Below are 25,379 nucleotides of genomic sequence, written 5' to 3' on the forward strand. Positions count from 1 at the left end.
GTTTGATTGAACAAAATGTAAAATGATCTAGCCCTAACCCACAACATAAAATATTCTTGAGTTCCCACTAAATAAAATGCATTTGATATAAACATTAAGACATTAAAATAGTGAACAGTCTAAAAGAATAGCTACCTTATTAAACCACAAAAAAATTAAAAGTCTAAAAAAAGATACCTGCTTTATTAACTACATCTTGATTCGTTTGATAGACATTTGCTGAGGACTTAGATGCAGCACTGTGATTTCATACAGAGGAAGCAGCAAGGCTAGATACTCCATGCCAGTTCAACACGTTAATGTAGCTCATTCCAAGCTAAGTCTCCTGCAAGTCGGTGGTGGACTACCCAGCTTCTGTTCATGCCCTGGGTTCCATTCATAAGATCCTTATAATTGGACTTAATATGCTAGTGCCTCAGGCAGAGTTCTTCCTCTCCTCCTGGGCCTCTATTATCACTGAAGTCGACTTTTAAATATTAGTTTTGTCATTATCTAAACCATTATGTTATATTTTACTACAGAAATATAGAACTTAAATATTACTTAAAAAAAGAATAAAGTCATCTGTCTTCTGAAGTCCACAGAAACCTCTATTGTCCTGGACATAATGTAAAGCTGTGAAGGCCTCCATGAGTATGGCATTTTCCTGCCTCATGGAAACTTATTTAACAGTTGTCCTCTGTTGGAATACAAGTATATTTATTCTAGCGCCCTGACTTGTGGTTTATCAGCATCCTTCTTACTTTTTTCCCATTAAACCAAAATGATTCCTTATACAAGGCCCTGCTCAAGTCCTACCACTTTTAACCCTTTTGTCCTTCACATTCCAACACCGCTTTTGACTATATCCCAGAATTTAACATCTAATCAGGCTATTTTAAGGATGAATGGCATAGTAACTATCTGAAGTATATTCAACACTTCTTTTCTATTTTAATTTTTTTTTTTTGAGAGAGAGAGAGAGAGAGAGCCGGGGGGTAAGCAGAGGGAGAGGGACAGAGAGAATCTCAAGCAGACTCCCAGCTGAGCACAGAGCCTGACACAGGGCTCGATTTCATGACCCTGAGATCATGACCTGACCCACAATCAAGAGTTGAATGCTCAAACAACTGAACCACCCAGGAACCCCTCTATTTTTAAATTCTTATCCATACTTGATATAATTAATTGTTTGAGAGGGGACACTATAATCTGCATTTGCCTGACCCCTACTGCCGACTTAATATTAGGCACCATATCTTTTTCTTCTATTCAATGCTCTAGTTTGGCCCCCAGATAAATTTTAAGTATAATTTGAAAGGTGCTGCAAAGGAAAAGATCAAGGTGCCCTGAGAGGTGATGGAGGAAGTCCTAACCTAGTCTATGGTGGAACGGGGACTGGGGCTGGTTAGAAAGTTCTCTGAATAATAAAAAACAAAAAAAATTCACAAATGACCTGGTTGAGAGAGGAGCTGAGCACATAGAGGAATGCACAGAATGGACAAATGAGCAGACAGGCAAATGGACCGATGGTTAGACGAATGGAGCGCATGATAATAGTTAAGAATTACAACAGCATTTAACTCTTCTTGTGTGCTCCTCTATGCCAGGCACTGTTGGAATCACTGTGTAGGGACTATCTCCCACCCATGTCTGGAGCACCGTGGCCCAGAGGTGAGGGCTAAGAGGAAGCCTAGAGACGGAGGCAGGCACCAAATCATGCAGGTTTTTGTTGGTCATGTAATGTGTAATGGAAGCACTGAGGCACTTTAATTGGGGAAGTGACATGATCAGATGTGCGTGTATTTAAGGATCAGTTTCACTGTGTGAGAAGAATGGATTAGAGGGAACGGGGGAAGGAGAGGGGAAATGAGTTAGTTTTTACAATATTCCCGAAAAGAGATAATTGTGTCTTGGATTAGGGTAGTGGCAACCATCAAGGAAGGAAAGAGATGCATTTGAGATCGATTTGGGAGATAGACTTGGCATGGCTTGGTAGCAGTTGGGTGATGGGGTAGGGGATCAAGGACAATTGTCAGGTTTCTATCATGAGCTGCTACAGGTGTTTCCATTTACATCAGTGAGGTGACTGAAGGGGGTTAATTTTGGAGGAGAAGATCATGGTGTGCTTAAGGTGCTTGTGATGTCCAAGTAAAGATGCCCAGAAGGCAATTGAACACGGATTTAAAGCTCAGGAGATGAAGACTGGGCAGCTTGGCAGCATGTAGATGGTGCATGGAAGTGAAGAGGTCCTAGGGAGAGAGGGAAGAGTGAAAATAGAAGGATGAAGACCACACCCCATTTAAAACTTTAGGAGGCAAAACAGATGGAGAAACTGGATGCCTTTATGGCTTTATTACTGTTATTGGTATTTTTAATCACATACTTTAATTCAGAGTTAATATGATGTAATTTGAAAGCAAAAAGTCTATTTTAATTTGTTTGCTCACTCACGCTGTTGAAAGCTTAGTAACCTCTAGATGTTTCAGTCATCAATACCCTCTTGCTTTTGCTCTGCTATCCCTTTAAAGTCTACTTTGAACAGTTTCTGGTGGACCTAAAGTTCTGCTAGGCATTCTTGGGGGTGAAGAAAATGAGGCCATTACCCCGAAACCATGTGGAAGGGGCAAATAAAAGGAATAATGAGTTAATGTATAATGAGTTTTTATTTTAAGAAACCTTAAAAATGTGATAGCCTAAACAATGTTTAAATGGAAAGCAGATTGTGGCCTGGTAGAGCTGGAGAGGGCTTTATGAAATGGGGATGTAGAAGGTGGTAGGAGAGAGATTTAAAGTCTGGTGAGACCAGCAACATCTTGATACCAAATTTGTTCCAATAATTCTCTAATATTGAAGTTGAATTAGGCACAGAATGTCCTGACTGGTCCTGGGTAACTTTAAATAATGGCCTAATACTTGAACAAGATTCACCTGTTAATTCATTATTGAAAAACAAATTATTACATCTTAGATGGAATGAAAAGTTGAAAAAAAAATTCAGTTTGGAAAACAAACCTGAAATTAAGTAAAGAGCAACTTAAGTTGTTGATAATGCTCATGTACATGATGTAATGATTCTAGAGCGCTGAGGGCCTCCACTTTGGGGGAAGCATGTGGAGGCAGAATACACGGGAAGGATGTTGTATCTATTGAAAACCAATTATGTTAATGCTGCATAGAGTTTCCTACTAGCATCATCCTCTGCAACCTTGAATTTCGTTTTACAAAAAGGAACTTCTGGATCCAAAAAACAGTTGTTTATTGAGGGTCTAGCCATTTAACGCATTGTGTCGGAATTGATTTTGCTGTTTCCACAATATCCACTCTGAAAGTGATTGATCACGATTCCATGTGAAAAAAGCAAGGCTTTCTACCCAAATTTGGTTTGCCCCACAGCTGCAAACATTTCCATTCCTATTTATTATCTTACCATCCAAAAAACTGTTCACTTGCTGCCTGTCACAGGGATTTCTTGTTTCTTTCCTTTGTCTGGGCTAGAATAGGGGGTTAGCATCTAGTCACTTTACATTCAGTAAAATGTGCCATCCATTGAGTGGATACTTTGTGAAAGACTCTATGCTTAGGAAGCATGTGATGAGTTAGGTCGCAGGGTCCCTTCCCTGCAGGAGTTCATGCTTCCTGGCGAGGCAGACACATGCACAGATGATTTCAAATCTGTGGAAAGGCCAATGGTAGCAGATGCCAAGGGGCTGTGAGAGGACAGAGGACAGGGTGCTCTTGGTACAGTTGGGAGGAGTGAGTAGAATGACCATGAAAGGGGACATAATTACGCCATAACAGGTGGGAACTGTGACTCACACTCATAAACCAGAGTGCATGGTCACCTTAAGAATAGGAGTCAGACTGGGTATTTACCCCAAAGATACAAATGTAGTGATTCGAAGGGGCACCTGCACCCCAATGTTTATGGTAGCAATATCTACAATAGCCAAACTATGGAAAGAGCCTAGATGTCCATCAACAGATGAATGGAAAAAGAAGATGTGGTATATATCTACAATGGAATCTATGCAGCCATCAAAAAATGAAATCTTGCCATTTGCGACGACGTGGATGGAACTAGAGGGTATTATGCTAAACGAAATAAGTCAATCAGAGAAAGACAATTATCATATGATCTCACTGATATGAGGAATTTGAGAAATAAGACAGAGGATCATAGGGGAAGGGAGGGAAAAATGAACAAAGACAAGCCAGAGAGGAAGACAAACAATAAGAGAGTCTTAACTCAGGAAACAAACTGAGGGTTGCTGGAGTGGAAGGGGGTGGGAGGGATAGGGTAGCTGGGTGATGGACATTGGGGAGGGTGTGTTCTATGGTGAGCACTGTGAATTGTGTAAGACTGATGAATCACAGACCGGTACCCCTGAAACAAATAATACATTATATGTTAATAATTAAAAAAAAAAAAAAAGAATAGGAGTCAGGAGGGACACCTGGGTGGCTCTGTGGGTTAGGCATCTGCCTTTGGCTCAGGTCATGATCCTGGGGTCCTGGAATCGAGCCTCGTATGGAGCTCCCTGCTCAGCGGGGAGTCTGCTTGTCCCTCTCCCTCTGCCCCTTCCCCCTGGTCACTCTCTCTCAAGTAAATAAATAAAATCTTAAAAAAAAAAAAAAAAAGAAAGAAAGAAAGAAAAGAATGGGAATCAGGAAAGCAACTCAAGAGTTGCTGGATTTAATAGTAGATTGAGCCAGTTTGAATTCAAGTCCTACTCTGTCCCTTATTAACTGTGGGACCATGAACATGTTACTTAACTTCTTTAAACCTCAAGTTTCCGGGTCTTCCCACCTGGAAAATTCCAGATGGTGGAAATAGCACCATCCATGCATGTTACCATGACAATTTTATGAGGTAATGTACTAAAGCTCTTGACAGTAATTGGCTTGTAAAAGTCTTTCTCAAAAAAGAAAAAAAGCTATCATTTTATGATAGTACTATAAGAGATTTACACGTTTTTCCCAATCCATTGTTATTATATTTTCCTATTCACTGAAAAAAATAATGACCAGTTATGTCAGTTAAAATTTATTCACTTAAACCTTGTCAGTTCAATGCACTATGGTGATGAAGTGTAGAAAAATTTTAAAACACAAAAGAATGTAAACAATAAAATAGAAATGAACTCCAATTCACTATTCAGAGATAACCACTATTTATACTACCTTGATATATTTCCTTTTCATTTTCTGTGCGTGTATGTTTACTAAGAAATACTAAATATATTTAAAAATGAGGGGTGCCTGGGTGGCTCAGTCAGTTAAGTGTCTGCCTTAGGCTCAGGTCATGGTCTCAGGGTTCTGGGATGGAGCTCCACAACGGGCTCCCTGCTTAGGTATAAATCTCCATTTGTACTCTAAGTATTTATGAGGACAAATGCCCAGAAGTTAGCTGTTAGATTACAGGGTATGCGTCTTTTTAACTCGCTGGTTAGGCATTGTCACGTGATCTCCGGCCCGCATGTAACCATGCAGACTTCTATGGAGGTGTCCGTGGACTCCCCTCCCCAACACTGGGCATTATCATGAATGCCTTTGCAGCTGAATACCACTGTGGAGGTTGAACATTTTTCTCAGATATTTATTGGCCAGCAGTTTATCTTCCTTTGTTGAAAACATGGTTTAATTTTTTTAATTTGTTTATAGAAATTTAGGGAATTGGTATTTGATACATGTGGTAGCGTGGATGCTGGGCTCTGATGTCCTACTTCAAAATCCGGAAGTTTCAGAGAAGGAAAAGTATTCAGTTTTTACTCCCTTAGATAGGGATTTCATTAATTAAAATTTAATTCATGAAGACAATCTTAACTCCAGTTTCTTTTTCCCCCTTAGGTAATTCAAGCCTTACAGTTGGTAGATAAGGCTTTTGGAATGTTGATGGAAGGCCTAAAACAGCGGAACTTACACAACTGTGTCAATATTATCCTTTTGGCAGACCATGGTATATTTTTCTTTTTAAATCATATTTTATCATTGATTATGTCTTATCACTTCAAGGAGCATGCAAAAATGATAAGTGATATTTTAAAATCTGTACTTCCAGACCTAGAAGCTCTTGAATGAGCAAGGAACAAGTTTTGTGGTAGGCTGTGATGAATAGAGGACTAAAACTAAAATTTCTAGTTTATTCTAACATTCATTCTGAAAAATCCATCCATATACTTACTTTTCTGTAAAAAGTAAGGGATATGGCTGGGTTGTTGTTCAATCAAATATTTTTTGAGTGCCTATTCAATGTCAAGTACTTTACCAGATGTGGTGTGTTTGGAGGTGCATAAAGCAGATATGGGCCTCTTCCAGATGGAGTGATCCTCTCTAGGTTAGTCAAGCTAAGCTCCAAAGGCTGTGAAGGAACCAGGCATGGAGGAGAGGAGGAAAAGGACTATGTCTACAGAACTTCTGTTCATATTTTAGGACATCAAGATAACGAGAAACAGAGAAACATTAAAAATTTCTAAAATGTTTTCTTAACACATTGTCCTATTGTTTGAAAATTAAAGGGAACCATTTTAATTGTGCATTTTGTTAGAAGAAATTATAAAACATAAAATAAGTGTATGAATAAATATGAAAATAAAAATTTAGGTGTAGTGGGAAGAATCTTTAAATAGTAAAGGTTTAACTACCGAATCTTTTTTTAAAGTGCATGCTGCTTAAATAAACTTAAATAATATACTTAAGATATAATTCGCTTTCTCCAGATGATTTTCTTCTTTGAAATTAGTTGATTTATGTTGAACAAATGATCTGTTTATAATTCTTGTTTATTCTTCTCTTATAAACATGACCCTTCTCCACTGTCAGGATTTTCAAGTTCTGCCATTTAGAGTGAAATCATAGGGTAAATTGTGTAACTGCTCAGTGAAACGTGGTTTGAGATATGTAACATAGAGTATCCCCGATTTGACATGATCAAAGACAACTGATTGTTACCAGCTATGTATATATTCAGTGGATTTTTTTTTAATTCAGGAATGGATCAGACTTACTGTGACAAGGTGGAATATATGACTAATTATTTTCCGCGAATAAACTTCTACATGTATGAAGGGCCTGCACCTCGTATCCGGGCTCGTAACATACCTCACGACTTTTATAGTTGTAAGTATGAAGATGCCCATGTGAAAAAAAAAAAAAGGTAAAATCGAAAGTGAACAACCATACTTCCTGATTCTGGGGATGTAGAGATTGCCAAGCCCCCTCCTGTGACTTGGGAACACCACACAGAGCAAAGGAGAAATTCCCTTCCTTGTTTAAATATAGTCAGTCTATAAAGTCTATGGTAATATTTAATGTTGTTAAGTTAAAACATATTCTACTTAATCATATTAATATTAATAAAATATTAATTAAAACAAAAACATTAATATTAATAAAATATTAATATATTCTACTTATATCCATATAAGTAGATATATATAATAAATAATATATAATGAAATATAGTCTACTTACATTAATAAATCCTAGTTATATTAATTAAAACATCAATTATTTAAATTAAAATATTAATATTAATAAGATTTAATATATTCTACTTAATTGTTAGGTTAAAATATATTCTTAAATTCTAAAATAATTCTTTGCTTAAAATAATTTCTTATTTAATCTTACCAGATTACTGTCATTAATAAGTGTATATATCAAATTCATCTGAGTTGTTCACATTTGTAATGTGATTTATTTTTTTTCCCTTTTGAAACAGTTAATTCTGAAGAAATCGTTAGGAACCTCAGTGTAAGTATACAGTGCCCTAATACATATCTATAAGGTAATATAATGTCTTTAAAATCTGGTTTGGAAGAAATTTGTATTCTGTATTTCTGAGCCCAAGCCACTTGTCATTTATTTTTGAAACCCTCTGTTGACATTATCTTATGTGCATATCAGTTGCTTTTATCTTAGGTATTTCCATTTGCAGTCGCCACCCCTACCCCAGAGATTAGTCTGGGGGACTCCTAGTTTATTTAAGTATAGGTAGCATGCAATTATAGTAAAAAATGTTAGGATGAAATGTGAATGACTAAAGGTGAGAAAAGACAGGGAGAAGAGTGTTACTGTAACCTCTGCATTCCGATGTAGAAATGACTATTAGAGCAATTCTTTAGAGCCTTAATCACTCCTTTTTTCTCTTATACCTTCTGATATTCTGATCGTGAGTACACTTGGTAGGCAATCTTAGCCCATGCGGGGAAGGGCATACAGGCAGTGTATTCATGCTGCTCAGAGGGGCCCTTCAGAATTTTCAACATGTGGACTCTCTAAAACCACATATTGTTGCTCTTTTCCCCATCACCTCATGAGCCGTACAACTGAAGCCCTGTTGGTGAGGAGGGGCAAATCTCTAACAATCCCAGTGGTGCAGGGGGATTGGATACCACAGGCTTTGGAAATCCATTACCTGGCATCGTAAATACAGGCTGGGCCTGGAGCCAAAGAACCCCGAAGAAATGGATCATCATTTCATACAGTCGCCCACGAGTCCCAGGAAATACTGCGTGAGGCCGTGCAATATTCCTGGTAATGCTGGTCGGAGGTCCTGTACTGAGCTTATATTGGACAAAGATAACCAAACATGAACAGTGACTCCTTAGTTCAACAAGGTTCTGGCTGCATGACCAACAACAGCATCAACTTTGTTCTTAGATAAAATGACCCAAGTTTTCCCAGCGTTAAGGTCTTCAGCCTAAATTCTCAAATGCAGAGTATAACCCTGTCCTTCTTTGGAAGTTGGCAGCATGCCTCCAGTGTCCTCGGGATTTACTCTGGCTACACACCAGCTAGGAGAGTGTGACTGTCATATGACCTGTGGTCCTCGAGGGCACATTCTAGTCCTTTGTATCTTTGAGGAAGGAAGCTGCATACCCAACAGCTGCCATAGTGTACTTGCCTGGATGTTACAAAAATATTGGCTTCAGAAGGAAGTAATGATGGGGGCGCCTGGCTGACTCAATCAGTTAAGCATCTGCCTTTGTTTAGCTCAGGTCATGGTCTCTGGGTCCTGAAATCGAGTCCTGCATTGGGCTCCCTGCTCAACGGGGAGCCTGCTTCTCCCTCTCCCCTGCCCCTGCTCATGCTCTCTTTCTCTCTCTCTCTCTCAAATAAATAAAATCTTTAAAAAAAAAAAAAAGAAGTAATGATGAATTAAAAAGAAAAAGAAGAAGCCTGGTAAAGATACCAAAATAGGCAAGAAAAAAACTGGCCGAAATATCTGTGCAATAAATAATTTCTCTTCCCCTCATTCTAGAACTCTCCTTGCTCTATTGTCCATACTTCTTTTTAAATTGTTTTTTTGTTCAATTTCATGGTGTCTTTTTTTCTTCTATAAATTGAGCACAAAATAGTGACACAGGCTTAAAATATTTATGAGATGATTGAGACTTAAATAAGAATGAGGAAGCAGAAAAAAAGGTAATTTTCCCATATTCTTACCTGTATGGTTTTTTCTCTTGTTTCTCAAAAAGGTCACTTCCTTACCTTTTTTTTTAGATAACTGTGAATTGCATTTTTACACAGTTTTAAAATATGCCATCAAGTTACTGCAGTAATTATTAAAGAAACAACATTTCACTCGTTTGTAAGAGATTCATGAATTTTTCACAAATAAGGAGCTTATCCTAGGTCTCAAAAACTTTTGACTTGATTTGGGATTTAAGTCAATGAAGGTTATTTCAAGGGCAAATTGAATCCATTGTAAGAGGATTTTGGTGCAATTAAACTGATTTTTTAAATTTTTACTGGTATTTACTAGTGTGTTATATACTTTTCATATATAATTTAAATTCAAAAGTTGTATTTGCCACTTGAAATCTAGACATATCCACTGTCTGTCAACAAAGGAGGGGAGGTTTATGGTGGCTTAAGATACATACACAGGAATAAAAACTTAAAACGTCAAACACCAAATCATAATTTAAATCATTTTTAATTGTAATTTAAATATTGTTGCAATAACAAAAATAACATAATTGGGGAATGTGACCACATTGATAATAGGTTTAATATCCTTATTTTATTAGCCAAGCTTAAATCCTCTTTCTTTTAAAAAGTGCTTAATTGTCTTAGAAGATGAAATTGTTGAATTAGCTTGCATATTTTTATAACTTATATGAAGAAAGAATTTACCTATTTTTTTTTAGTGCCGGAAACCTGATCAGCATTTCAAACCCTATTTGACTCCTGATTTGCCAAAACGACTACACTTTGCCAAAAATGTTAGAATTGACAAAGCTCATCTTTTGGTGGATCAGCAGTGGCTGGCTGTGAGGTTTGTGCATCTATTTACTTGTCTCGTAATACTTTTAACAACCGTCTTTCAATATAAATTACCTTAATTTTACCCACTATTATGATCATGGCATCTTTCCTGAGTAGGGGTATTTGCTTGACTTTTTATGCTACCTAGCACTTCTGCATTTGAAACCCCTGTTATTAGGGGGTCAATCTTAGCATCCTAATCCTCACAATATAGAGAAGCAGGGAAGAAGGCTGACGCTGTTTATAGACCACTCCAGAAACTGTTAGCACCAGCACATTGCTAACCCCCACTTGGGTCTTTTTCAGATGGTAGATAGATGGGAAGATGATATCCGCTGTCTTGCAGGTTGGTAATAAGAAACTGATTAGATGGCTCTTTGAGATCTTTGTCATCTTTGTGGTTTTCATGAAAGAGCACCTTCATGGCTCGAAGGCCAAGCTAACCAATTAGGTGTTAACATTTATTTCTTTTTTCTAGTTATCATTCACATTGATTGTTGAGCATTTGCAAATTATAATTGTGCTTAGAGAAAATAAAAACCATTCTGAATCACTTCATCCCAAGATAACCAATTAATTCATTGGTTTCACAAAATCATATTGGTTTGTTATTGTGTGTGCTGGGCCTTGCTCCAGGCCTTTGGGATACAGACAGGATTCTCGTCCAATGACAAAGGCTGAGAATAAGGCAGCAAACAAATACATACACACTTTTTGGTAGTTTAACTAATGTTTCCTGTTTTTAGATTACATTCCAGTGTTGTTGTTGTTGTTTTTCCATGTGCATAAGTGGTTTGAAATGGAAGCAGGATCGTATTATTTTCTGGCCTATTTGTATGTTATGTAATGCCGGAGGATACAGAGGACAATGGGAATACAGAGTCTGAAAGATATGTTTAACAAAGAGGAGACAAAAAAAGTTGAGGTAGTTGGGCTCTAATATAACTGTGTGCAGGATGAGGAACCGGGGTTTTGGGGAAACCCAAGCAGTACAGGGTTAGGCCAGAGAGTGTGCATGTTCACACCTGACCGCTAGATGGCGCTGGCCTCTCTTCTTGGGATTGGAGTTTCATAACCCTTTGTGAAGCTCAGTGGCTTTACTGTGTGGCTCACCATAGCATTCTCCGGAAGAATTAAAAAGACTAAGCTTTACTAATATTAAGAATATAAGGCTTTTAGTAATGTAGGCATGTATTATGTAAACAAGTATATGTCCAAATGTGGGTAAATTCTCCAAATATGTACTGTTGAGACTATGTGGTGGAAGAAGTTAGGAGGCCACTGGTACAAAATGAGGAAGTGCCCATCCATCATATAACATGATCTATGGGTTATAGAAGGAGAGTCCAGCCACCAGAATACCTCTGGGTATTACACATTAATATCTAGTCTCAAATTATGAGCTTTGTACATTTAATAGCTAGCAGTGAGATGTTCAAGGCTGAGAGTTCAAGACCTGCCTCCACACCTAGCTTGTGAGAACTTAATGTCTCAGGACTTCATGTTCATCATCTGTAACACCAAATTAGCCTGGTTTTATTATTCTCTTGATATTAAAGTAAACTAATTTATACCAAAGGAAATGTTGATGACAGCCCAAACCAGGGAGTCTCGTCTGATTAAGTCCTGAGTTCACTCTACCTCCAACTCTTAACACATGAATGTCAGGCTACCTGGTTTCTACATTAAAGTATGCTGTTTTAGTTATAATGTCCGGTATTTGATAACTAGATTAGATCTCTTTTCCAGAATTAGAGCAAATTTCATCATTTAGTGTAATCTATCATCACCATCATTATCCTTATTTTGCCTAAAATGTGTTGGATTTTACTTATTTGGGGAAACCCAATTATCTGAAACTACAACTGAAGTATTGTTAAAATGCCCCCTTAAAGAACATGAATAATAGCTTTTTTTTTTTTTAAGATTTTATTTATTTGAGAGAGAGCGCACGAGACCGGGTGGGGGGGGAGGGCGGGGTAGAGGGAGAAGCAGACTCCCCACTGAGCAGGGAGCCCAATGTGGGACTAGATCCCGGGACTCCAGGATCATGACCTGAGCTGAAGGCAGTTGCTTAACCAACTGAGCCACCCAGGCGCCCAGGCGCTTTTTATGTTATGATCAGAAAGTGACAAATACTTCCCAGGCACCTTTCCTTTTTTTTTAAGTCATTTGATTTATTTATTTATTTATTTATTTATTTATTTATTTATTTATTTATTTAAGTGATTTTATTTTTTTTAATTTTTAATTTTTTAAGATTTTATTTATTTATTTGTCAGAGAGAGAGAGAGAGAGCACAAGCAGAGGGAGAAGCAGTTTCTCTGTTGAGCAAGGAACCCGATGTGCAACTCTATCCCAGGACCCTGGGATCATGACCTGAGCTGAAGGCAGACGCTTAATGACTGAGCCACCCAGGCGCCCCTCCCAGGCACCTTTCTAAGAAATGGGGGTAGACACAGTCCCCATCCAAAGGATCTTTGCGCAGGCAAGGAAGAAGACAACAATTATAATCAGGTGTAACAAATACTGCTCGAGGATCAAGTACAAGGTACAAGGAAACAAAAAGAGTGATTACACAGCCCAGGTGTGGATGTCAGAGAATGTCAGAGGATGGTTCCTGGTGGGTGTGATTCCTGCTCTGGGTTTTGAAGACTCAGGATGAGATAGGCTAAATGCTGTCAAGTACAGCAGGTCTGCCCCAGACAGTTGTGCAGAGGCGCTCAGCCAAGATGAGAGGCAGTGGAAACAGAACCCTTGCTCAGCTCACTGAGCCCTGACGGGGGGTTATGTCTGCAGGTGGAAACAGACCACTTTTCTTTGCTGGAAGGCATCCATCCAAGCCTCGAGCACTGCCAGGCTGTATCTTCTCAGAGGTGCTTCTTTCTTGAAATACTCTGCCCAGAGCCGTGGGGCACCTTTTTTAAAGCCAGCAGCTGCTCTGGGGCAAGGAAGGGTAGAAATAGGTTTGCAGGCAGAAGGACTAGGTTCCAGCAATTTCAAGTAGTTCTGTATTGCTAGAGCACCGGGTAAATGAAGGTGCTCTCCTCCTGAAGGACCTTACCTGTCATGACTAAGACCTGGGACTTTGACTGTAAAGAAAACAGAAAAATGGTGGCTAGTGCTGAATATGTGGATCTGTGGATTTGCACTGCAGAGAGCTCACAGTGTTCAGTATGAGTGGGGTTGTGTGTGTGTGTGTGTGTGTGTGTGTGTTATGTGGGAAGATTCTGAAATTCAGAGTCAGGATAACCAATTAGGAACTTTGTTCAGGTCAGAAGTAATAAGGATCTAGCTTAGAATGAGGCAGAAGAGGAGAGCAGGAGAAAATGTGAAAGGGACTACACAAGTGCATAGGACTTGGCAGCTTCCTGGGGCTCAGGAAAGAAGTCTTGTTCATCTCCCATCTATGTCATTACTCAGCTGTGGCAAAGAAACTGGCCCTGATTTCAACTTTCTTAATTAGACATGGAGAAGATAAAAGAGAATTTGTTCCAGAAGTTTTCATAGGGTACTTGGAAGTGGAGCTAAATCATGACAGATAAAATCAACTCATCTTTTCCAAATGCTGGCTTCTATTTTTCCGTATGTAATTTCCAGAGTCTAATGGTTGGAAAGCATAAACATGAGCGGTTAGAAGAGCAAATTTTTAAAATTTTCACTTGAAAAGAATAGAAAATCGTGTTTTTTTCAAACACTATTTTTTATCTTTTACTTCTGAATAAGTATTGACTTTCATACTGACTAAAGTTTCCTAATTGAGTTGGGTCAGATGTTGAAAATATTAAATATTTTTCTGAAAATAGAAAGATATAGAAAGGATCAATTTTAGAAAATTTTACCAATGACTTGGTGCTAAAGACCTTTTTTCTTCTTTCATTAATGAATCCTCTAGTCTCCCACATGGAATTTAAAACTTAATTATCCCCAGATAGTTCCAATCTTGATGGAACCAAATTTCTCTGCAATAAAGATAAAAATATTTTTTAAACAACTCTTTCCTTATGCCAAAAATTTTATTGGAATTAACCAAGGTAATGAACTGGCACCTTTGGATAATTGAATTCAAACCCCTTATAAATAGGACTGCTCTTGTTTTTCTCATTCCAGCTAGTCCTTAGCCTCTCCTTTCTTCCCTCTATTAGGTTAAGTGTAGCCTGCCCGGCTCGGTGTAATGATTTATTTTTTATTCTGTGATTTATTTTTATTTAAGCTGAGTGAGAGTCATTTATGAATTTTTTAAAGTTAATTTTTTAAGACACTAAAGTCCTGCTTACAACGTAAAAACCAACGAAAACATTGTGTGTGGGGGTTTTGCCTGAGGAGTGGGAGGTGGGAGTGGGAAAGCAAATGAGAAAAATCTCTTAAGGCCAACTGTTGGGAAGAGAAGTCTTTTTTTTTCCATTAGAGACCTAATTTGACATTGTTGCTTTAAAAAAAAAATCTAGGTTTATTTATTGCCATTTTGTTTTCATGTATAAAAACAAACTATGTATAAAATTGCTAATACTGCTCAACTCAAATACTAAAATATGAGAAGGTGGGCAAAAGACTAATTACATTTGAAAAGTCATTCAAGTAATAGGGCAACAGCCTATGGAAGAATGGCCCCCAAATTAAAAATAAACTCTGAATTTACAAGAATATACTAGCTTCTTCTGACCAAGTGTTATAATTAACATTCCCTCCATATTCTTTATACTTTTATATTATTTCCCTAGATATCTCTGGTGTAAAATAGTAATCAGTATTTTTTTCCCAGTTTCAAAGACTTATTTCTAAAGTACTGAAATGCATTAAGTAGTATATTAGTCAAACTATTCTTGATCACACAGACATTAATTAATGTGTAAGATACAGATAAGCTTGAAGACAATTTCAAATTCTTTTTTTTTTTTAAATCCATGCCTTTGTTATTATCTTGTTTTCAATGTCTAAGGGTCAAAGGCTTTTGAATTCTATTTACAGATTCTGGAATTCTCCTTCCTTCTCTCCTGCCATTCTGTTTGTTCCTCTGTGGTTATGAATTTGAGCACAAAAAGAACTATATTTATGCCGTTGTTGACAGAAAAATATATTTATATAAAAGCAGAAGGTACATAAAAGTCCATTAAAGCTCAGTTTATAATAAGATTTCATATCAGTGTATTGATTGCAATGTAACATTATTATTTCTTTAAAGGAGTAAAGCATATTCATCCTGTGGAGGAGGGAATCATGGTTATAACAACGAGTTTAAGAGCATGGAGGTAACTTACTGCTTTATTATTTTTTTAACGTATTTATTGAGCACCTACTTTGTAATAGGCAATCTTCAGGACCCTTAAATACAGCTGTGAACAAAACCCATAAGGATCCCTGCCCTCAAGAAGCTTTCATTCTAACAGATGAACATAGACAATTGGTGTAATAAGGAAATAATATTATTTGGTATGTTAGGGGATAAGTGCCATGGGAAATAAAAGTAAAGCAGAGTAGGTAGACCTTGCGGGTGTTTCAGGGTACCGTGGGGGCATATGCAATTTTACATAAGGTGTAGAGGGTCAGATTCATCGAGATGATATTTGAACAGAGGCTTGAAGGAGCTGAAAGATTCTACCTTTCAAATATTCAGAGGACAAGCGTCCCAGGCCAAGGAAATGGCCAGTGCAAAGGCCTGAAGGTGGCAGTGTGCCTGGTATGTTGGGGACGGGAGAGCCTTCATAAGCGGTTGGAAGGATGTTAGACCGTAGCTGACTCCAGAGGAAGGAGTGAGGGTTCATTTGGGTACGTTAAGTCCCAAATATTTATTAGACATGCAAGTGGAGATGTTATAGAGGCACCTGAAGAGAGTCTGTCTATCCAGAGATAAAAAAACTTTGAGTTTTAGGTATGTAAATTATTTAAAAGATATGCAGCTAGAGATGATCGTCAGAAACTGAGTATAGATAGAAAGGAAGACCAAGAACTGAGCTCTAAGCAAATCTACTTGAAGAGGTTGAAAGAAAAAGAGTCACTAGCAAAGACACTTAGAAGTAAAACCAGTAGGGAGGGAAGAAAACTAGGAGCATAGTGTGTCCTGGAAGCCCAGGGAAGAGTCTATTAGGGAGAGTCCATGAGTAAAGTGTAGCTGATATTCGCCTATAGGTAAAGCTTAATGATTTTTTGCAACCTGGTTATCTTATCTATTTCCATTAATAACACACACACACACACACACACACACACACACACTCCTTCCCAAATAAAGAAAATGTGTTGGATTTTTTTTTATGAATATACTGGCTTTTAACATTGTCATGATGAGCTATAGATCCTTGTAAATATTTGATAAGTCTCTGGAGACAGAGTGCTTCTCTGTTAAATACAGTAGTATTTGATAATTAAGTTAATTACTATAACGAAAACTTATGCCCCCAGTTCTTTGCTAATTATCTTGGAAAAAAAGATTATCTATCTATCTATCTATCTATCTGGCCCTGTTATCAAAAAAATAATTGTTTATTTATATTTGACACTTTTATTCTAGTTATTTACAATCTGAAAATATTCGATGTGTTATTAATAATATATTTAACATGATTTAATTAAATGTAAATAAAAGTATTTAGGTTTCTTCATCCTAAAAGTAAAGGGGAGATATATTTGAGAAATCAGTGGGTTGGTATAAGTTGTAAAAAAAATTTAGTGTTTAGAGACTTAAACGGTTTTTGTCACGTATTAACATATTTGAACAATGATATGAAAGGATTGTGAAAAGAATATCTGATGTTATTGGATGAATTTCTAATTTATACTGTCTAGCTATGGTAGAACTGTGTTGATGCTGGTTGTCCATTGTGGCTTGTTTCTCCTTGTCTGTTGACATACAAAGTACTGTGGAAGCAGGTACATTTAGCAAAAGTAAATACAATATAGATTATATTTGATTGGGATGGTTGGAATCTCAATCATAGATGCAAATGATATAAAAATCATTTTCAGATCTGAAAAGAAATCCTTACAATAGCCTCAGACACAATTGGAGAGCTGGGACAGAAGGAAAATGTTGTCTCTTCCAACATCTGTTTTTGAGTTTAGATGACATCTAGTAACAGTAGGACTATTACCACCTAGGCTATCTTCTTGGCACATGGACCGAGTTTTAAAGAGAAGACTGAAATTGAGCCATTTGAAAATATTGAAATCTATAACCTAATGTGTGGTGAGTATATCTATATAAATTTAACATCAAAATGTGGATATAGTTTTAAAAATATGTATTTTGAAATTGGTAATAAAATGAATCCCAGAAATGGATGCTTTGCCCTAAGAAGACAGAAAGTAGAGAAGATGAGAATGAATCATCATTCAGAATTATTCAGCAATAAGGGTGAATCTTTCTATTCGCTGGCAATGATTTAGATCTCAGGAAACCAGCTTTTCTATCAGTTAGTTACTATTTGAAAGTTTTGTAAAACTTAGATAAATAAAATTACATTTCTAACTTTTCAAAGCAGGAAAAGACCCCTAAAAGCACAAGTATTTTCTTGTAATTACAGAGAAAAAGCTTCTGGCATAAAAGGATGATAAAAGGCCTTTTTGGATTTACACTTTGGAATTACACTTACTGTTTAAAAAAAAAAACTTAACGAATTAGAGTTTTAGGGGATCTCCTCTACTTTTGTGCATACAGCTTACTTCAGAGCACTGTACTAATAAATCATTTATCTCGGCAAGGCAATGGGTAAGTTGTCATTTCACCTTGAGCTTTAGGAATTCTGACGTAAATACACTCACAATTGTCATTCCTAATCTTGCCAAAGGCCTGTGGTGATTGAATATGACTTAGAAACCAAAGAGTATCCATTTGAAAATAATGTGTTGTAGCCTTAACAACTTTGGCTCTTGGTTCCCAAGCTGAAGTTTGTGGTCAGGGACGCTGGCCCTTTGCGGGGAGGCTTAGAAGGAACCAGATAGAATTTCAGTTCTAAGAGAGATCTATTTGGTGGTATTCAGCAGGAGCCACTTAAAAGACTATGTTTGTAAAATATCTGTATATTGTATTGTTGTAGAAAAAAAATAGAAAAAGTTATCTAAATATTACACAAAATTTATGAGTTTAATTTTTTTAAGGTATCCGTCCTTAGAGAAGTTTCATATAACTAAGTAAATATACTATAAGTAAGATTGTAAATTAACTTCTTCAAAATTATTTTTGGTAAAAGTATAGCTTTTTATGCTAGAAAACCAGGATATGCTTAAGGAACAAAGTGATCATTTAAGTAATGATACTTTTCTCTGGAGGAGCAGAAACAGTTCCTGAAAGAGCGTGTAGCTTCTATAACAAATGTTCCCATTGTCTAGAAAGAGGAAGTGATAGAAATCCTAGAAGGGGGGGTGGGGGGGAGTGTATGCGCCCGGGTGGCTCAGTAGGTTAAGTGTTGGACTCTTGGTTTCGGCCCACGTCATGATTTCAGGGTAGCGGGATGGAGCTTTACATCGGGCTCTGTGCTCAGTGGGGAGTCTACTTGGGATTCTCCCTCTCCCTCTGCCCCCCACCACTCTCTCTCCCTCTCTAAAAAAAAAAAAAAAAAAAATCCCTGGGGGAAGAGACACTAACCTGAAGACATATGCAGTACAAGATCATGTTATAGCAGAATTTATTCAAGGAAGTTTTGTTTTCTTCCATCTGTGAGATAGATATTGTTGCCTTTTAATTTAAAACTACTTTGAATTTATTTTTAAACACAGATCTTCTACACATTCAACCAGCACCAAACAATGGCACCCATGGTAGTTTAAACCATCTTCTGAAGGTACCTTTTTATGAGCCAACCCATGCAGAGGAAGTGTCAAAGTTTTCTCTTTGTGGCTTTACTGTTCCATTGCCCACAGATGCTCTAAGTTGTTCATGCCCTGAGCTACAAAACGTAAGTAATAACTTTACACATCCATAAGAATGTAAAGGGGCAAGTTAATCTATAACCAGGGTTATAACCGGGGTAGCTGACCCCCAGGTTTGTGTTCTAGTTCAGATATTTACTAAATAGATGTATGTGGTTTCTCTGAAACTTGTCTGGAGATGAGAGACGCATTGTAAGATTAAGTATGTGAATATGCTTTGTAAACTGGAAAGCACTATTTGGACATTATCAATTCCCTTGTGAGCTAAGTGTCCTTAACAATTCAACACAGTAGAATCTTGGAGCTCTCTTTGATTTCCTTCCTCTTACAGCTACAGGACCTCTTACAGGTCTTTTTAGTGGGTCAGGCACTTGGCTGAGCTCAGGAGCTTGACTTCAGACCCCAAGAGACTCTCAGTAAGGTGAGATTCCAGCGCTAGGAGTCCCCCCACCCCCAAAAGGCAAGGAGTCAGAGCAGGAGCTCAGAATGCAAGCACCAACCCTACCTGTGAGAAATAGAGCACAGGGATGGGGGCTGGGATTTCAGGATGGAATTGGAGCCCAGTTGTCAGGAGTCCATCAAGTTAAAACCAATGTCAAGGTGCATTTGATGCCAAGTTCAAAATGTTGTAGAGCTAAATAAGTACCTGCTGCCTCTGGGAAGAATTATTCTTTATAGCCAGGAGTCAGCAAAGACTTGACTTTCTCTAATCCTCAAAACAACATTACACCACATAGATCAATAAGTATATAAATAAATGCTGACCAAAAGAGCCTTTAAAGGACAAAAGTCCGGTCAAGATTTCCAATAAAAATCAAATCCACAGCCTGGATCAGAGTAGGGGTGTTGGTTTCTTACCTACAGCTTACCTGAATGGAACCTCCATTTAAAATAATAATAATAACAATAATAATAATAATAAACATTACAACGTAGGTGTTTTTATCTCCATTTGAGGAACAAAGAAGAGTCCGAGAAGTTAAGTAAACTGTCCAAGGTCACAGAAATTTGGTCTACCTGACTGCAAACCTCCAAATTCTTCTTTGTAAAGAATGCACTTTGCTGTTCAAAGTGTGGTCACAGGAACAGCATCTGCCTCACTTGCAAGCTGGTCAGAGATCCAGAATCTGAGGCCCTACTGGGCTCAGGATTACTAATCAGAATCTGAATTTTAACAAGACCCTCAAGTGAGTTGTACTCATATTAAAGCCTGAGAAACTGAGGGATGTTGTCATTCCAGTTTAGTAGTTGATTCTAGCTGTGGTCACAGTGCTTTGTCCCATTATCGGTTGTTATCTTTGTCAACTCCCACATAGAGTATCCCAAGCAGTAGTAGGATCTTTATATTTCTGAGCAAGTGGCGGAATTGGAATTTAAACTCAAGTTAGTTTGGCTTCTTTGTTGAGTAGTAAAATATTCGGGTATTACTGCAGAAGTAATCCTGACCACCTTTTACATACATGTCTTAATCACTTCGACTTACTTTCTCTTTTCCCCATGTTGTCTTGCAGAATTCTTCTCTAGAACATGTGAATCAAATGCTAAATCTCTCTCAAGATGAAAGTAAGTCAATAGAAAACATGTCAAGTCCTTGGTGTTTAGACCTAACAAAACACAATATTGCCTTTTTGGGATTCTCTAAAATAAGCTCCCAGAGGCTTTTGAACATAAAGATTGTATTGCCAATATACAGGAAGAAAAAAACCCACAAAACTATTATTATTATTACCTATTATCTTTTAAGTATTCTCGTGTTAAACTCACTAGGCCTGTTTCATGATTTTAAAATGGGGATACCTTCTTTGTAGAGTTTTTGTGACAATTAAATGAGTTAATATATGTGTGCACTTAGAATAGTGCCTGGCACACAATAAGAGTTTAGTAAATGTCTTGGTTGGTTGATAATCTTTTTATAATCTGTTGAGTGTTACTGAATGGCATGAATACCTTGTAGGTTTTTAAACTATCAATAATTGATGGATTTTTAGAATATAATAATAGGCAAATAAAAATAAATAAATACATTAGGGCATACTTTCTTTATAAAATTGCAAAATCATTCATATGATAATTATTAAGGTAGGTCATCTTTGTTACAAAGTATGTCCTTTTGGTTTTGAGGTTGTAGCTCTTCAAATACGTCCTGTGATCTGTTAGCTGCTTGGCCAAATTACTTTTCTAAACCCTAGTTTTGTAATATGTAGAATGGACAATAACACTTGCTTCAGAGTTGTAAGAATTAGGAGGTTAAGTATGTAAAGTAATTATCAGAGTAACTGGTACGTAATAAACCACCAGATGATAATTTTATGCATAGAAAGAAACATTTGCTAATTTTACCAACATTTTTATTTTATGTTATTTTCGTTTTAGTAACAGCGACAGAGAAACTAAATTTGCCATTTGGGAGGCCCAGGGTTATGCAGAAGAACAAGGAACACTGTCTTCTCTATCACAGGGAATATGTCAGTGGATTTGGAAAAGCTATCAAGATGCCCATGTGGAGCTCCTATACAGTACCGAAACCAGTGAGTTACTGTGTCCATTGAGCCATGAAGGCTGGAAAAAATTTGTAGTTCTCGAATATTCTAAGAGTTGACTTTTGATTTTCAGTAGAGATCCCAAAGGGAGTTCACCGGTCTGTGTCTTGTAAGACAATGTCCCAGGTATTTCTTAAAGGTATTTATAAGTGCTGTGTGTGTGCAAAAGAGAACACATTGTGTTTTGCCTGGAGAAATTAAAAGGTGTTCACAGGCCAATTGGTAAGGCAGGTAGAAAAGAAGATTTCCAAGAGAAACAACACGAAATACAGAAGCACACTATTTTGTCTATCCTACGTACATGGTGGGTGCACCTAGAAGGTGATGCTAACTAGATTATAAAGGGCTTTATATTTATTTGATTGTTTAACAAATACTTTACCATCTGCTGTGTGTTATGTTAGGCACAAGGAACACAACGTGAGTGAGAAGTAATTCATCCCTGAAGCACTCTAATCCGTCAGGCTAGACTTACAGGTGTAGATGTGTTACGTCACATCTCTCCAGGCTGGGGTTGAGAATCCAACTGTCAAAATTCTCTTCCTTTTTCATTGTCTGGCAATCTCTCTTTTGATAAGTGACCTTGGGACATTTGGCTACCAAAAGAAAGAAAATGTCAGATGTCTATCTCACACCATATACAAAATTAAATTGCTGGTGGATTTATGGACCTAAATGTGAACAGCAAATTCATATTTTCCTTTGTGTATATCTTTATGACTTTGGGATAGAGAAGGATTTCTTGGGACACAAGAACAACAACAACAAAAATACAGAGGAAATTGACTAATTTGACTATATTAATGTAATGGGTGACAAAAAGACAGTTATGGATGAGACAATATTTGCATTGTATATAAGAAACAAGAGATGAGTATCCAGAATGGTAATTAGGATCCAGAATAGCTAATAAATTTCTTCTACTAACCAAGAGAATGGCAAACATCTTCGTTAATAAATGGGCAATGACTATGAGCCAAGCAATTGAACCTCATTAGCAATCAGGGAAACATAAATGAAAGCAAAAATCAAAGTCTGCCAAAAATCAGTCAAAACACCCCTTCAGGGCAGGGATGGTTCTATTTAATGTATCCCAGCACAATAGAGCTGCCCAGTAAATGTTACCTGAATGAATGCATTGGCTAAATTAATCCCAACCATTATTTTAAAAGACTTAAGGAGAAAGTGGTACTTTCAACTAGAAGAGTAAATTAACAATCAGGAAGCTGTTCTTGTCAAGATAATCTTGATGTCTTAGATCCAAAGACTCTGATGATAAACCTCCACCTATTACTGTTCTTGCTAAGAGTATAGATGCTCCACTTTTTATGGCCAGGAAGTGATTGATTGTATCTGGTTTATTTACTCTTCTTGTTCTAATTCAAGATTTCTGGAGAAAAATAAGCATATTTTCCCACTATTAATTGAAGCTTTGTGTGTTCTGAGCACCAACTCTGCTGCTGACGATGGTTTAATTGTGGCCCGCGGTAGGAGAGCATTGATGTTGTTTCCCAATGTGGGCAAATCTTTTACCAGCTGTTACCTGAGTTCATGTGTATGGTTAATGACAACATCACTTTCCTATTATGCAAAATGTCCAGTCTGTGACTTTCTTCAACACACTGTGGAACAACAATGTGAAGTTATTTATTCCTTTAAATAATTCCTATTTGTTTGTGGTATTGAGAAGGGCAGTATATTCAAGGCCAGTCTTAGCATTCAATTCTCTATTTTGAAAAGTCCAGGTATCAGGGATTGTGTGGAGTTGAGGGGAATATTTATGTTTTTAATACTTTCCCCTTCTGTCTTGCATTCCTGAATTTATATGAGCTTTAGCAGAAACCAGAAGCAGAGAGATTTTAAGTGGGCTCAGACCAGGAGTTTAGTACAATTCTTTTTTGTTATTGTTTTAAAACTAGCTTCTTTGTTACCAAAAGTTCCTGTCCTTTCACTGATCCCACAGAACTACTTGTGTATTTCTCCCTCCATGTGACAGGATGGAATTCTAGCAATTTTCTGCTTTCTAATTCAGAAATTACTCTGTTAGTATGTTGTGGTTCAAGAAAATTACATACAAGGATGTTTTGAGATTCACATAAAAATGCTGTAAATCAGCCCTGTGTTTGAAAAATCAGACTTTAAATAAGCACTTTTTGGAGCATGGGCCCAATTGGCTTGTGCCTTTAAGTTTTATGGAGCTTTTGTTTTTCTGTGGTTTTGGTGGGTTTTCTAATTTTTGTTGTTGTTATTGTTATCTCAGAAGAGTTCTGGAGAAGGAGCTGTGATTTGAAATCGTGCTCCTGCAACAACAGCTTCAAAACTATTAGGGTTGATTAGACTGTATATGGATTTCGCTTCTGGGCCCATTGAGTAGGACTACGTGAGCTGCTTTTTCTGTTGCTGGGTGAAAAATTGAAATTAAGAGCAAAAATTGCGATTATGTTTTAGAATATATACCTTATAAGTTTAATGTAAATCAAAACACTTTTTCAGAGAAGAAAATCTAGCGCACTTGAAGAATGTTTCCCTCTCTCTCGATCTATGTGTATATATGTCCCATATCATTGGATTTTTGAATAGCCTTTTTTTGTTTCAAAAGCTTATTAGCGCTAATATTATAAATTATGGCCCAATCATGTTTAATGATTCTTTAAAAAACTAGGAACATTATTATGTATCGGAAACATTTTTTTGGAACTATAAGAAATATTTTTCCCTAAAGAAAAAAACCACGTCCAGAAAAATAATAATTTTAAAAATATATAGTGATTATCCTTACCATAAGATCAGATGGTAACAATCCAATCTTCAAATAAATAAGTTTAGCTTTTATGTTCAGCCTACAGGTAAAGAGAGTCTATAACTTCAATAAAAATAATTTTATCCACTGTTCAAGTTTTATTTTAACCCCATGCCAGACTAGAAATGAAAGCATCTTGCTTTCCTGTCTATGCTCATCATCTACCTCTCTTGAAGAGTTTTGAGAGCTAGGGAGTTCAGATTTTATCTGAGTGTCTGAGTTCTATTTATTGTTTTCCTGACTTTCTATCCCCTGGCTTAAAAAACTCTAAAGAACTCTGAAGAGCTAGCAGGGTTGAAGCTGTTTCTATGTGTGGAGGTGGGGGGATGGTTCGCTGTGCCTTCTCTCAGGAGCCCAGGACTCAGAAGTGACGTGATCACACCTCCCCTCCATCCTTCTAGAGGGCTGCCTATTGCATAATCTCCCCTTTCTAAAGAAGGCCACATCCTGTCTTTCCTTGTCTCGATGCACTTATATTAGGGGTTCAAGTTTGGTATGTAAGAAGCAAGATTTTCAGTAAACAAAAAAAAAAGCATAACTTTTTTTTAGCACTTTCTGGCTAAAGCCATCCTGATCCATGTCCCCCAACTCCAAGTCTATACTACTTTGAGAAAATAGTAAACATTTTTGCCTAACTGTTATGTGAGTATAACTTCTATAGCTACGGCCTCATGAAAAATTACAATATACTTCCTTCCTTAACATTTTTATAATTTTTAACATTTATTTATTTTTAAAAGATTTTATTTACTTATTTTTCAGAGAGAGAGAGAGAGAGAACAAGCAGGGGGAGTGGCAGGCAGAGGGAGAAGCAGGCTCCACGCTGAGTGAGGAGCCCGACTCAGGACTCGATCCCAGGACCCTGGGATCATGACCTGAGCTGAAGGCAGACGCTCAACCCACTGAACCACCCAGGTGTC

General features: G+C 37.2%; 1 protein-coding gene across 1 annotated transcript in view; it reads left to right on the forward strand.

The window, feature by feature from the left end:
- Positions 1-25,379, forward strand: part of ENPP3 (ectonucleotide pyrophosphatase/phosphodiesterase 3) — a 71,572-nt gene that overhangs the window by 31,671 nt on the left and 14,522 nt on the right. Inside the window, exons 12-20 of the mRNA XM_081829018.1 lie at positions 5,830-5,938; positions 6,970-7,098; positions 7,703-7,734; positions 10,137-10,264; positions 15,437-15,503; positions 17,350-17,437; positions 18,967-19,145; positions 20,631-20,682; positions 21,493-21,647. Of these exons, the coding sequence (XP_081685144.1) occupies positions 5,830-5,938; positions 6,970-7,098; positions 7,703-7,734; positions 10,137-10,264; positions 15,437-15,503; positions 17,350-17,437; positions 18,967-19,145; positions 20,631-20,682; positions 21,493-21,647 (939 nt within the window). The remainder of the gene's footprint in view (positions 1-5,829; positions 5,939-6,969; positions 7,099-7,702; positions 7,735-10,136; positions 10,265-15,436; positions 15,504-17,349; positions 17,438-18,966; positions 19,146-20,630; positions 20,683-21,492; positions 21,648-25,379) is intronic.

This window comes from Leptonychotes weddellii, chromosome 8, assembly GCF_054177405.1.
Source record: "Leptonychotes weddellii isolate Sample4059 chromosome 8, ASM5417740v2, whole genome shotgun sequence".
Lineage (NCBI taxonomy): Eukaryota > Metazoa > Chordata > Mammalia > Carnivora > Phocidae > Leptonychotes > Leptonychotes weddellii.